The sequence below is a fragment of the Nicotiana attenuata genome, unplaced genomic scaffold, assembly GCF_001879085.1.
Source record: "Nicotiana attenuata strain UT unplaced genomic scaffold, NIATTr2, whole genome shotgun sequence".
In the NCBI taxonomy this organism is placed as follows: Eukaryota; Viridiplantae; Streptophyta; class Magnoliopsida; order Solanales; family Solanaceae; genus Nicotiana; species Nicotiana attenuata.
In genome coordinates, this window is record NW_017672975.1 from 23,271 (window position 1) to 37,875 (window position 14,605).

The 14,605-nt window shown below is 36.2% G+C and overlaps 1 protein-coding gene across 1 annotated transcript; it reads right to left on the reverse strand.

Moving 5' to 3' along the window:
* Nucleotides 1-2,470: 2,470 nt before the first annotated feature.
* Nucleotides 2,471-8,580, reverse strand: LOC109215065 (glycosyltransferase family protein 64 protein C5-like). Its single transcript, XM_019379079.1, has 4 exons — nucleotides 7,978-8,580; nucleotides 6,887-7,009; nucleotides 5,276-5,443; nucleotides 2,471-4,478 (listed from the first exon to the last, which is right to left on the reverse strand). The coding sequence occupies exons 1-4, from the start codon at nucleotides 8,269-8,271 to the stop codon at nucleotides 2,796-2,798; spliced, it is 2,268 nt and encodes a 755-aa protein (XP_019234624.1). The 5' UTR covers nucleotides 8,272-8,580; the 3' UTR covers nucleotides 2,471-2,795.
* Between the last annotated feature and the right edge of the window lie 6,025 nt (nucleotides 8,581-14,605).

Here is a 14,605-nt window from a genome sequence, read left to right on the forward strand (position 1 = left end):
ACCCTAATATCTGACATCGGTCGGTTATATTCGCGCGAAAATGCAATTATAAAGAGTATAAATAAAATAAAAGATAGTCTTAAAATAAAATGCACCAATGGTCTAGTAGTAGAATAGTATCCTGCCACAGTACAGACCCCGGTTCGATTCCTAGATGGTGCATTTTTTAATTACATAATTAAAAATACCGACCGAAGTCGGTCGGTTGGCTCTACCAATCATATGACTACCGACCGCCACGAATCGGTCGGTTTTCGGTCAACTTTTTCCAATTACCGACAAATATCGGTATGTTTTGGCAATCGATTTTCCTCCATTTTTTTAGTAGTGAAGGTATTATACAACAACATCAAACCCAGTGGACAAGTGGGGTCTTGGGAGGACAATGTGTACGTAGATCTTACCCCTACTCTAAAAAAGTAAAGAGGCTATTTTCAATAAATCTTCGGCTCAAGATCGAAAACAAAATATATAAATACTCCAAAAGAAACTGGATAACTTTTGCAGTATCTTTTTGCAAAACTGTGGATAAGCTTATATGCAAAAAAGATGGCTTTTGGATTAACAAACAACACTAGTTAGCCATTTTCTAATCCATCTCCTATCATTATGAAGTCTCAACTATGTAAAACACAACTAGTTAACCCCCTAGGTAACTCCATGTTAGTTTGACTGAAACGTATATGAGAGAAACAAACACCTCAATACCAATGAAAGGCATACTTAGGCCTCATTTGTTTTTTTTTAAGATTAAGACTGTCTGAATCTGGATACACATCTGAATATTAAGATGTGTATTAAGATTAAGATATTTGAATCCGAATACACATCTGAATATATCAAGATGTGTATTAAGATCTGAATACCAAAAATTAAGACTGTTTGATTTTAACATCTGAATGCATAAAATTTATCTTTATTTGAAAAAAGTCTAATATTCTATCAATAAAATATATAGTTTTTTAAAATATGATAGTTGTTGGTCGTGATGGCTAACGGGTGAATGTCGACTAAAGGCGGTGGTTGGTGGTAGTTTTGGTTGATGATGGTGGTTCATGCTAGTAGCTAGTAGTGATTGGTAGTGGTGACAATTATGATTGATGATGGTGGTAGTGGGTGGTGATAGTTAATAATGGCGGGTAGTGGCTTATGATTGAAGAAGGTGGTGATAGATTATAATGATAGGCGGTGCCGACTGTGGTTGTTAATGGTGATGGGGTGGTTGGTTGTGGTAGTTGAGGTGGATAAGTGTTGACTGTGGGTGACAATGATGGTGGTCGGAGTGGTGGGATGGTGGATGGTGATGGTCGATAACGGTGGCGGCTATGATTGAGGATGATGGTGGCGTGGTGGTGGTGGTGGTGGCGGCGGCGGTGGTGGCTGAGTATGGTGGTGGTGGTGGCATGGTGGTAGTTGATAATGGTAGGCGGTGGCGGCAATTAATAATGAATATGTGATAGCATCTTAATGAAATTAAGTCTCTGTTACAGATCTTAATCATACAGACCTATTCAGCCCGTTAAGTGGTTGTTAAGTAAAAAAAAAACACACTTAATGATTAAGATCTGAATAATTAAGATTCAGACTTTAAAAACAAACGCACATCATGTATGAGATCTGAATGATTAAGATGCAGACCTCCATTAAGTGCAAACAAATGAGGCCTTAATTACCCAAAAAGAAGGATTACTTAATTAGGTAATCATGTTAAGAAAGCTCTGATTAAGAATGACAGACTGAACAAGACGGGGCAAACCAACCTTTCAAAGAAGGAAACTATGACTAACTAGACTATTAAGGGGTCATTTGGTTTGAATACAAGTTATGCTGTGATTAGTTATATCGGGATCAGTTATATTAGGATTAGTTATGCTGGGATTAGTTATCCTAGTATTCTTTTTATGTTTAGTAAGTCATATTAATCCTGAGATTTTCAATTTTATTGTTTTATCCTGGGATAATTTATCCCGGAATTAATTCCACCCTCTGGTAGGTATAAGTTATCCCAATATTATTTTTTAATTCTAGGATAACTTATCTCAAAATTAGTAACTAAACAAGCGATAAGGCGGAACGAAAATTTTATCCCATAATTATTTTTTATTATCCATCATACCAAACGACCCCTTAGTGACCGAATGACAACATCTTTTACATTCTCATTGAAGAAAAATGAATTTATGAGGTTGTCAAAGAGGCTAGTGCTTAACAATATCTTTATTCTCTTCTTTTCTCCATCATAATAATATTTTTTTTCTCTGGTAGTTAGAATGCTAAGCTAATCCCAAGAATCAAAAGAAGAATCCATCCTATAACTCTTGAGTTACAGGTGATACAATAAGCAAGTAATCAGTAAGATTTACTTACCATTACAACTGCTGCATTCCCCATCATTTCAACTGAAGAAACACAAGAGATCCTATTAAATAGCTCAAAAATGGATTTCACTATTTTGCATAAAAACAAAACATAATATCTAAGGGAACTTCAATTCTGATAAAAATATGGCAAAGAACTATAAACAACTGCATCTGAACAAGAAAATTTAAGTGAACTACACATCTTCAATTCTGATAAAAGGATGACAAAGAACTATCAACATATGCATCTAAACTAATGTACACTTGACTGACAAAACTACTTAAACCTGGAGTCCTCCCCAAAGCAAACTTCACAAAAGGAGGGAAAACTGACAAATCATAAAACCAAAATTATACCAACAGGGAAGCTTGAAAAAGATGAAAAACAGAAAACTGCTGTGCTAACTTCAATCTGATGTTAGAATTTTCTTCTGGCTATACATCCCAACCATCCATTCGGTGGTTAAACTCTGACTTTCGATTGCTTATGCTCCCATACATTTCAGAGAACTTCTCAAGGCAACTGCTTCGAAGGGCATAGTGGGTTTGCGTATTTCCACTAATTGCGACACCAGAAAACTTTGAAGTATCAATTGCCCATGCGGGTTTCACATATTCAACTGTCTTTGAAGAGCTTGCGTTTGCATACAAGAAGTTTAACAGCACATCCTCGCAATTAAAAAGATTGTCCACTATTTCCCTACCTGCTGCAGCCTCTTTGCTCCAGTACATTTCAAAAGCCATTTTACTATCAATGAAGGCCGCTCCAGTTAGAATCATATTATATCCATTGTGCTTCCGAGCATGACTCTCAGCCCTGTATTTCAGCGGGCTTCCATTTGCTAGTCGGGGGTAAAAACCTACAATTCGTTCAGGATGCTCACGCCATACCTTAAATCCTCGCTCAACGTCATCACAGGGCATCATAATGTCATCGTCAAGCTCAAGAACAGATCTTGTCTTTATGGAAGGGTCTACCTTGAATCGATTATTCAGTGAGTTTTTTTCCTCTACTCTAATCCTCACCGGCACTGCAGAATCAAACTCACTCAATTCTGGAGGTTGTCCTTTGTTCCACACAACAACAACCTCACGCACTGAAGAGCACCTTGAGTAATGCTTGACATACATTTTAAGATTCCAAAGCCGAGCATCATAGGTCATTGTTAATAAAGTGAACTGAGAATACTGACCATGCAAGGGGTAAGCTTCATGTGCGCCACTGCCTCCATATATGTATTTAACTCCAGTACACATTAACACCACTATTACTAAAAATGTTAAAGCTAAAACCGAGCTTCCACTGCAAGTATTTGGTTTTATTCTGGTACGGAGAGATGAGCTTGCTCTATTCAAGTGGCTGCAGAATAGTCTCATTCTAGAAGAAATTAAGTTTGACTGTTCCCAATCCAACGATGCATCACTCCTCTTTCCAAAATCGTGTGGGCACCAACTTAGTGGAACTAAACCTCTAACAGCTCCAAGTAACATACCAAACAATATAACCAGGGCTGCAACACCTAAAACTGATGCACAGCCTAAATTAAACCGTCGACTTGCATCTCCCGAAGGCACTCGGTCCCCATCCGTAACTCCAATCCACTCTCCTGAGCTTAGTCGCTGCACATCAAGGTGATGGCTGCGGGCGCCATTCCAGGCATTTCGTCCCTTAATTGAGGCTTTAAGGCCCAACGGGACTTCAACTTCTTTGAACACATTGGTGGTTAAAACTTCTACTTTGAAGAGACGTATTCTCCGTCCATATGTTTCACCATCATCTTGGCCAACACGATAAAGATAACCATCAAATAAAAAGGGTCTACCTCCATTTCGGGCTCCCATGCTCTTATCTGTGTTATAGATAGGATTTTTCTTATGTGGTTTCCACGGACCAAGTGGTGAGGTGCTGTACCAGATCTCCAACTGACCATTATACTCTGTACCAATACCTCTATGATCAGAACCAAAAAGCCAGTATTTCCCATCATGTGGAATTATAAATGAATCAACAAGAGGCTTTTTCATTATGATCTTTTCCAGTGTCCATTCCATGGGAAATTTTACAGCGCGATAAAGACGAAGTTGTCCTTTTGCTCTGCCCTCAGGCATCATATAGATCTGTAAGCAATTGATGAAAATATCAATCACTAGTCCAAGAAAGTTAAACTTAAATGATCAAGTAAAAAATAATGGTGCCAAAGATTCATATTTGCTGACAAGCAGCAAGTCTTTTGCCACAAGAATGTATGAAGACCGAAAATTAAAGTAATAGAAGCTGTATAGGCGTCTTTATATTTGGCATTTTCAATATTGAATAATAAAATCATATAAGAGCATAATCATCTATATCATTACATGCTATCAGTACCATACAAAATTCTAGTAAGATGGCACTTAGTAATCTTCCAGTTTTGTTCTACCATAGAGTGTTCTACCAATTCTAAAGCATCTACAAGCAAATATGACACTCACACATGCTACCACGAGCCTGCACATGATACTCACAGATCCAGCATTCTAATTTACTTCCCTTCCCCATGGACCCTCTTTTCCCATCTTTTTTCTTTTTCTTTTATGAGATGACAATGGTGTTCAGGCCACTTGTGCACACCTCGACTATTCCACCGGGTACCTGCAACTTCCACTGGCACAGGTATTGGTAACTCGTCCTACCAAGGCTTAGGCGGATGGGAAAAAATCACCTAATATTTCAAATGTTTTTTTCCTCTGCTAAGATTTGAACGTCTCCTCCAACTTCATTAACCACTAGCCCACACCCTTGGGTGCGACCCTCTTTTTCCAAATTAAACTTTCTATGGAACAAACTTCAGGATTTTATCACAGCAAGTCTAACATTGTTTAGAATGGAATTGAGTTGCACGACATGCTAATTGTTCATGAAGTCAAGAACTTACATTGCCATTATAGTCAAAGACATAAGGATAGGACAGATGCCAGTCTTCATCCAAAGCGATACCTAACTGCTCCCATGATGCTCCCTTGTCAGTACTTCTTGCAACTCCAATATCCCCTTGCATTGTGATTGAATTCTTTGTTTCAAAGAACATATAAAGGACATCTCCCTGAATTATATAATCAAACCTCAGATTATGGATGTTCCACGCCACATCGAAATGCAAGAGAAGTTTAGAATTTAGGTTAACAAATAAAACACAAGCAAACAATCAAGCTCCTGCAGGCAGTAAAGGAGAGAAAACTAAATATTCCAGCAGAGCCATAACACCCTAGAAGAAAATAACTCACATAAAATATCAAATAGCACCAAACAGACACATCATATATGTGATGCTACTTATGCAAAATAGGCCCGACAGATCATAAATGATGCACCCAATAACATTCTGAAACTCGGCCTGCTTTTAATGGCGAATAATTTAATCAAGACTTTCTTTTTACTTTCTATGCTGGTGAACTAAAAGAGAAACCCCTGACAATAACTACTTATGTTTTGAGTGGAATATAGGGTGCCTATGATATGGAGTTAGAAAATCATCTTCTGGATCATTTTTCAGTGTTTGGTTGGGATATAAAAGTAGGTAATATATAATTATTTTACAAGGTATAGGATAATTTATAAGAATAATGTTTTGGTAATATGTATAAAGGGTAGATAACAATGTCTAAACTTTGATTGAAACAAGTGAGATTGAATAAATGTGGTTTTGGATGTGCTGGACCATTTAGGTATATTTCTAGTGCAATGTTGAACCCCTTGGTGTAATTAAACAAAAACTTCTGTTTACCTATAAAAGATCAAATACGCTGTTAACTGCTCTTAAAAACAAATCTGCCATTCCATTTCGCAGGGAAGAAGCAGAGTCATTAAGGCTTAATTCAAAGGAACTTCTTACAAGATATTGAAGAGTAAAAACTGAAAGATTAGTTGGTTTAGATGAATGCTACACTCACTCCCCTCCATTTGACGAGCATGGGAGTAAGGACATATTTAGAATGGGTTACATTAGAAGTAGAGATACAAGAACGGTTGATAGGTTCATTTTCAAAAAGAATGGTTGATCGGCAAAACGTGAGATATATATAAACAACTTCAAACATATGTTTTGATATGACTTCTTTGGTATACAAAAAGTTGCTACTTTTTTTTTTTATCAAGTAAGAATATTGCTAATAAAACAAAGGGTTATTAAAATTAGAAGGACTAAAAGAGAACGCAGGTCAAGTTCCTCTTATTTTCTTTCTTTCTACCCTAAGTTAAACCATGCCTCGTTACATTATTAACTCAAAAGGCTGGGCATATTCACAGCATGAATAAATGTAAAATCCTGCAAAGTAAAGCAACACCAGAAGGAGCTAAAAGAATATTGTTAAGAAATAACTATCATCTTTCCCATCCTAAAAAATGTTAAAGATGCTTCATGTTAATCCCATCTAACAAATCTACAAACCCAATTTACTGTGGAGAAACATTTAATAGATACTTACTACTCTTCAGTCAATGAACAAGGAATTAAAAAGTGAAAATAGAGAAAAGAAAAAACGGTTACCTGAACATAAAGAAAGGGGTCAGCGACAAAATTGCTGGAAAAACCAGCCACAGAGGCTGAAGCACAGGTGATAACAGGATTGGCTACTGGCCATGCCGCACTCTCATTCCTCCATATATTCGTCTGCCAAAAATTTCCAGACACAAAAGTCATACACCAATTAATTCCTAGAAACCCAGAACCTTAAGCCTTAAAAAAGATTCAAACTTTGAGCGAAAGATTATTGAATATACTCATCCTTATATGCAATTAGCCTGAAACTTTCCACAAGAACAACTACGCCTCAGTCCCAAAGATGTTGGGTCGGCTATATATATCCTCACTGACCACGTTAATCCATTTAAACTCTGATTGTAGTTCAAGCCTGATCCTCTTCGAATACCCTCACTTACCATGGTTTCACACCTATAGACCAGACCGGTCCATCTGGAGGTCAACGCAGGACATGACCAAAAGCAATAAATCACTAACCCTAAGATCCTTTCACCTAAATTTGACCAATTAACAAATATCCAGAATCCCCAGAACCTCAAAAAATTCAATATTCAAACCAAAACAGTACAACGCTGAAAATTTGAGCAAAAATGAAACCCAACTCAAGAAAGCAGACTTAAGATCATCTAAGAAACCCATTTAACTAAACTCATACAATGCGAAAAGCTTACATCTTTGCATGCAATTAGCCTGAAGTTTTCCAATTATATTCAAAATAATCACCAAATTTTGCTCATTTAAAAATACAAATAAAACCTAGAACCTCAAAAAATTCAAAAATCAGTACAAAACTAAAAAATTTAAGCCAAAATGAAACCTAACCCGAAAACAGCAGACCATCTGGAGAAAAAGGATTTAAGCTATATACAATGCGTATAAAATAAATTTTTTACAAAATTGATCCTATATTAGCTGGTTAGTTACTATTTTTACCAATTATCAATTAATGCTTATCAATAAATTTACTTATAATTACCTAATAAATAACCTGTGTGCCAATATATCTTACACCGTTTGTGCATAAAAATTAACCATTTACCCCAAATTCAGCAAAAAAGTAAAGAAGAAACAAATCAATACATTGTAAAAAAGCTTACATCTTCAATGGGTTTGAGGGAAAAAGGGGAATCACCATAAAAAACACCAATGGACCATGAACCCTCATCATCCTCTTTACATCCAATGGCGGAGAGTCCAGCGTGGACATTTGGGGTCATCAAAAACCGAACATAAAGCCCACAAATTGAGCCCAAAATGATGAATGAACCAATTAAAAACACAAAAGCTGAAGAGCTAACACATGGATCGTTGTTGTTCTTGTTCTTGTTGTTGTTGGGTCGGGTCGTCCTGTTGGTTGAGGACCCGGAAACTACAATTGGGTTTGAACCCATTAACGAGGAGGGTAAAGGGTGTCGCCGGAAGTAATGGAAGGCCGCCGTCGGCGAGATCTTAAAGGCACGTGCTATGCACGTGATGTAAGAGAAACTACAACAAGGAAAACCAACATCAGCAGTTTTGGATGTGTGGAAAATTTTGAAAGGAAAAGTGAGAGAGGAAAGAGAAATGAAGACTTTTGTTGAGGAGTTGATTTTGATCTTTTGCTTGATGCTTTTTGGTTTGTTATGATATTATTGTTTCTCTCTCTTCCAACTGTTTCTCTCACTTGTGGAATTTTGGGAGTCTAAAAAGTTGACAAGTTGAGGTGTTTGGGGGACTTTTACGGAGGGGGAAAAATGTTTTTTGTGTAGTAGTTTTCTCGTGGTGAGTTGTCTATGTTGTTTGTTGGCTTCCATTTAATTACTAGTATTACTTTTATCCATAATTTGTTTTTAAGAAAAAGTCCAAATTTATTCTTGCATTATATGAAATATGAAATTATGTAATTTTATGGCAAGCTCTAGGGGAGGCTGCAACTACTCAGGTAGCATCCATGGGAAATTTGTTGTTGTTAAATAACATTTTGCTGTTTGGTTTGATTGTATCGTACTGTATTGTAACTGATAAGTTTATTAAGATATTCTCAATTATTTTAAGGATTAAATTTATAAGAATTATGCATAAAAATAATTTAAGAAAATCTCTTTCTATTAAACTCAAAGATGAACTAATCATTAGAAAAAAAATAAAGAACAATGATAAAGAAACGAACGAAAACCGTGGAGTTGGCAGAACAAAGAAATGAAGATAAATAATAACACTATGCACATTGGAAAACAGCCAATAGTATAAAGCTATATTAAAGTAATTAAAATTGGAGTTAAATTAAAATAGGAGAAAAAATGAAACAAAAAAGAAGGCAAAACACATTTTTACTACCTGTGACGTTGGGCTGGGAATAGTAAGCAGCAGAAGAAGAAAAAAAAGGACGAACAAGAAGTTTATAGTTTGGAGATTTGGAGTTAAAATACAAAAAAGGTGAAGGGTAAAATAGAATTATGAAGTAATAAGTTAAGGCATAATTTAAAAGAAAAATAGGAAACAATCCCATCATACCAAATCGGTTGTTTAACAAAATAGGACTTTTATTGTTCCGGAAGAATGACTTTAACAATACAATACAACAAATTTTAACTAAACAATCAAAACAAATATTATTTTAGGATAGCAATGTAATACGATACAATGTGTAACTAACCATCCAAACAAGTTGTTAGCTACAAAGAGGACTTGGTAAAAACGTACCCGGCCATCATAAGGCTCGGTAGAATCGTACCCGGCCCACGTGGAGCTCGGTAAACCCAACTGATCAGTGGTTGCACAATAGGTGTCGTACCCGGCCGACTATAGCGCGGCTCAGTAGAGTAAAATAGATACTATATATAATGCATGCTGGACTCATGGAATCATGTTCTAAACCTTTCGGAGTGACATAAGGTCGTTGCACCTTCGATTGACATTATGTACATCCATAGTATCAATATGAACCTCAGTATGATTTAAGGATCATACATACTTGCTTAGAATAACTTTATAAGGAAAGAATAACATGGGCAACCTTAGTTGCCAGGAGTAGATCCGTTCTGAAATAGCGTACCGTTTATGTTCATTTCATTTTAGATCATGTCAAAAGAAAGAAGGAAGTGCCTTAACATACCTTTGAAATCTTCTATCCAATCATCAAGCAAGCTCAATATGGTCTTCTTACGTCTACAATGAGTAAACCGACTTCGCCGTCATCATATAAGCGTTGTAACTCTCATACTTGGAAACCAGTATTCTACAAGAAAACGGACAGCACCTCCCCTATTTGTGCTACATCCCATATGTTACCAAAAGTCACCAAACAGCCCAAACAACAATAGCATAATTCACAATAAGCTCTCCGATTTGTTCAACAGCCATTTTGAGCGGCAAGCTCGATTTACGATTAACAAAATATGGTTTGAATCCAATTCCTTTTCCATGAATCTTTACAACATATATAACATCATACTTATGCTTACCATATCATTTTCAACCCAAAACATCATAAGCATAATCTTCAAATATAGTCCACACACCTAGCACCTTAACCTTTATCGTCAACATCTTATTTTTCATGCTATGTTGTTCAATCCACTGAATTAGCACATAGATAAGCTTAACAACAGCATCCACTACATAATAAAACTATTTATAACAATTTCCAACCACAACAAACCATATATATAGCCTCAATACAACCCACAAAAATGATGACGATTCCTTATGCCATGTCAATTACTATCTTGTAGATTTTCACTCAAACAATACACCCCTTCCAGTTTGGCCATAGATTGGGCGCGGTGTAAACAGAGGTGGAACTCGGGGAGAAGGCGGACCAGCTAGACTCTATGCAATTCTAGAAAGACAGAATATTGAGGCGTCTATACTCTCAGTTTGAATTTAGTTTTCAATTAATAAATATACCATGATATTATTTTATAATTAATTCAGTTGTCATGATTTTTAGTACATCTTAGTTTAGTGTTCGCTCGATATGTTGCTTAGATTTGGTGCCAATCACGTTCTACCCAATTTTAGGAGTGTGATAAGTTGATATAAGTTTTAGGTTCCTCTCTTTTTTTGAGTAATAAAAGGATATTATATTGCATACTAAGTAATAGTTACCATATTACAACCCATATTCTCTGTAGGGTACATCAGTATCCCCATTTCTACTGGAGTGTCACCACTAGCAACACTTTGATTTCCTAGAGTTTTTAGCAAATTACAGGTAGTAGTCGATAGTTGCTTAACAAAATACTTTTCCATACATAAGTTTTTATCATAAAGATGTTTCACAAAAGTAGGTGGATCAACCAAAAGCTTAGTTTCTCCTGGCTTGTAGTATTTGTTTTCTTTATTTTTTGCATCCTTGGCTAGAGCATTTGCTACTGCATTCCCTTGTCTGAAGTTATGCCTAAGCAGGAAGCCCTTCTTCTGGCGCATTAACAACCTGCAAGATTGAATAAGATTATTTAAGGTTGCATGGCCATTATTGATTGCATTTGTTACCTTTGTTGAGTCCGTATCTATTTCTATAGGAAATAGATCGAACTTTACTACCAGTCGTAGCCCTTCATGGAGTGCCTGCAATTCCAGATGTAGTGGGAACAGGCCTTTGCAGTATTTATTGAAACCTAGAATCTATTTCCCAGAACTATCTCTGAAAACCCCACCTCTGCCACTATGCTTGGTTGTGAATGCCCCATCGATGTTTAGTTTAAACCATCTTTCTGGAGTGCATGCCATCTAATCTTAATAGGGATTGTATCTTTTGAAAGTTGGTTTGCGCTGGTCATGAAGTGAAATTCATTTGAGTGATTAAAGATCCTGTGCAGAGATGGTTTTTGAGTAGTGTTATTGATGTTATTGTTGTTCCTATTTAGCTAGATCCCCTATAGTACAAAGGCTAGAAAGTCATTCCATTCCATATGATTATGAGTTAAGTTTATACTAGGAGTGACGTCTTTTATTTGCATTGGCCAATTAGAGTTGTCGGTGGTATTTAGATTGACAAACCCTAGATTCTGCCAGAGAGTTTGTGTTATAGGGCAACCAATGAATATATGTCTAGGGGATTCATAATCTGTCGACACATAGCGCATATTTTGTCAATGTTGATCCCTATATGGTGAAGGTATTGGCGACATGGAATACGGTTGTGGAGACATTGCCATAGAAAATATTTTATTTTGTTAGGGCATTTAAGATTCCAGATCTACGTGAAGTCATGCTGAGGGGTAGAGTTATTTTCCTTAATGATATTGAGGCAACTTTTACTAGTGAAGAGGCCATTAGTGTTTAGTTTCCATATTGGAGTATCACTTCCACCTTGTTTCAAAGGCATAGGGATAAGCTCAATTTTTTATTTAACCTCTGAGGGGATGCCAAATGAAATTTTGGAAAGATCCCATTTCCTAGAGGAGATAATGTCTTTGATTTTTAGTGATGACTCATTCTTTGTGAGAGGACCTTCGATGCACATCCTAAGATTTTGAGTATTTGGGATCCAGGACGAGTACCATATGTCTAAGTTAGAATTAATGCTAGGTTGCCACCTTATTCCTTTGGAACAAATAGACCATCTTTTAAGAATGATTTTCCAGATAAAAGAGGATTGAGTTTTAGAGCTCTTACTAGCATATTTGGAAATGATAATTTCTGCCCCAGATTATTAGGATTTGTCAGAATTCTCCATGTAAGTTTAGTTAGAGCAATAATGTTTTTTGATTTGGCCTTTCTGATGCCAAGACCCCCTTCCTCTTTTTGACTGGTGACGGTGTCCCAGTTTACATAATGAATTTTCTTGGTTTCATCAGTAGAACCCCATATAAAATTGCGTTGCAAGCGATCTATTTGATTTAGGACTTTATTGGGAAGATAGGTATATTGCATTGCATGGCTTGGTATAGAATTTAGGGAGGAAATTGCTAAGGTTGTTCTGCCAGCAATATTGAGGAACTTTGTTTTCCATGAAGCTAGTTTTTTTGCATATTATCAATTATGAATTGGTAGTCCCTGGGAGTTGGCTTATTCTGGAGAATAGGGTATCCTACGTATTTTCCAAAGAGATTACTAATTTTTATTGAGAAGAGATCCGCCACCTCTTTTGCTATATTAGTATTAAAATATTTTGAGAAGATTATCCTTGATTTTTGAAGGTTGATGTTTTGACCTGATAGCTTGCAAAAGAGTGAGAGTCATCTTTTGATGGAGGTGCATGATTTCTCATTTACCTTGGCCATTAGGGTTAGGTCATCTGTGAAGAATAGATGCGATATGCCCAAGACTTGGTGGCTAAGATGGAGAGGGTCCTATTGGCATACATCTACTTCATGGGAGATGAGCCTAGAAAACATTTTCATACAGAGTATGAATATGTAGGGAGATAGAGGGCAACCTTGTCTAATGCATCTACTAGACATAAAAAACTCAGTAGTGGTACCATTGACTAAGATAGCAATTTTGCTGGTACTAATATAGTTCATGATTAATGTGGAGATGGAAGGAGAAAATTTGAAGAATTTAAGCATACGATAAATGAAAGACTATTCCAATCGATCAAAATCCTTTTCTAGATCGATTTTGAAAATCATACTAGGCTTTTCCTTTTTGCATTTTTGAATTGGTTAATAAGCTCCTGTATAATAATGGCATTGTCACTAGTATGTCTTCCTTTGATAAAGCTGGCCTGATGGGGTCCAATAAGATCATTTAGGAAGGGTTTCAATCTATTTGCAATAATTTTGGTGATGACCTTATAAACCGTATTGCACAAACCAATTGGACGAAAGTTTTTTAAGTTGTTGGCATTGTGAATTTTTGGAATAAGGCAGATGTAGGTGCTGTTTACATCATCGGGAATGGAATTGCTTTTGAAAATTTGTAAGCAAAGATTGATAACTGATGGACCCACCAATTTTCAGTATTTTTGATTAAAAAAATGGGTGAATCCCATCAGGTCCTGGTGCCTTAAAGGGTTTAAAAGAAAAAATTGCATTGGTGACCTCAGATGGTAACAAAGGATTATCCAAAGATGTTAGGTCAATGTTAATGAAACTGGTAGGATTATAGAGAATGTTCTTCCAGTTAGTAGTAGTGTGAGAAGTTTTGAAGGAGTTTGTGAAGTATTCCTTTGAATGACAAATAACTTCATAAGGATCATTAATCCATTTTCCTTCCTCATTTTTGAAATAGATAATTTTATTTTTTCTTTTTTAATGGTGGCCATGATATGATAAAATTTTGTGTTGGCATCACCCTCCTAAAGCCAGGAAATTCTAGCTCTAAGCTTCCAATAGTCATCTTCAATTTTAAGGAAATTATTATATTCTAATTGGAGGGATTGTTCCAATTGTTGAAGGAATTTACTAGTGGGGTAGTGGTTGGATTCTTGAATACCTTTGAGCCTAGCCAGAATTCAATTCTTTTTTTTGAAAATATCTCCAAAGGTCTTGTTTTTCCAATCTTTAACCTTGCCTAGGAAATTATTTGTTGAGCATATGTAATTTGAATTTTCCCAACTTTCCGCAATTAAGGAATGGAAACTAGGGTGTCTGCACCAATAAGTTTCAAGCCTAAATGGTTTTGGTAGGGTGATGTTTGATTTAGGAATTATTTCTAAAAGAAGAGGATTGTGGTCCGAGTGATTTTTTGGTAGGTGGTTTACGGAGGCATTCGGAAAATAACTTAACAATTCAATATTGGTCGGTATTTTATCTAGTCTCTCCATAATAAGGCCCTTATTTTTTTTCCTGCGGT

Excerpts from the sequence above, each read along its gene's own strand:
- LOC109215065 (XM_019379079.1), bottom strand. The coding sequence starts at position 8,271 with ATGGGTTCAAACCCAATTGTAGTTTCCGGGTCCTCAACCAACAGGACG. Across the intron at positions 7,010-7,977 it reads CCCTCAAACCCATTGAAGAT|ACGAATATATGGAGGAATGA; the intron begins GTAAGCTTTTTT and ends AATTTTTGGCAG. Across the intron at positions 5,444-6,886 it reads ACCCCTTTCTTTATGTTCAG|GGAGATGTCCTTTATATGTT; the intron begins GTAACCGTTTTT and ends TATATAATTCAG.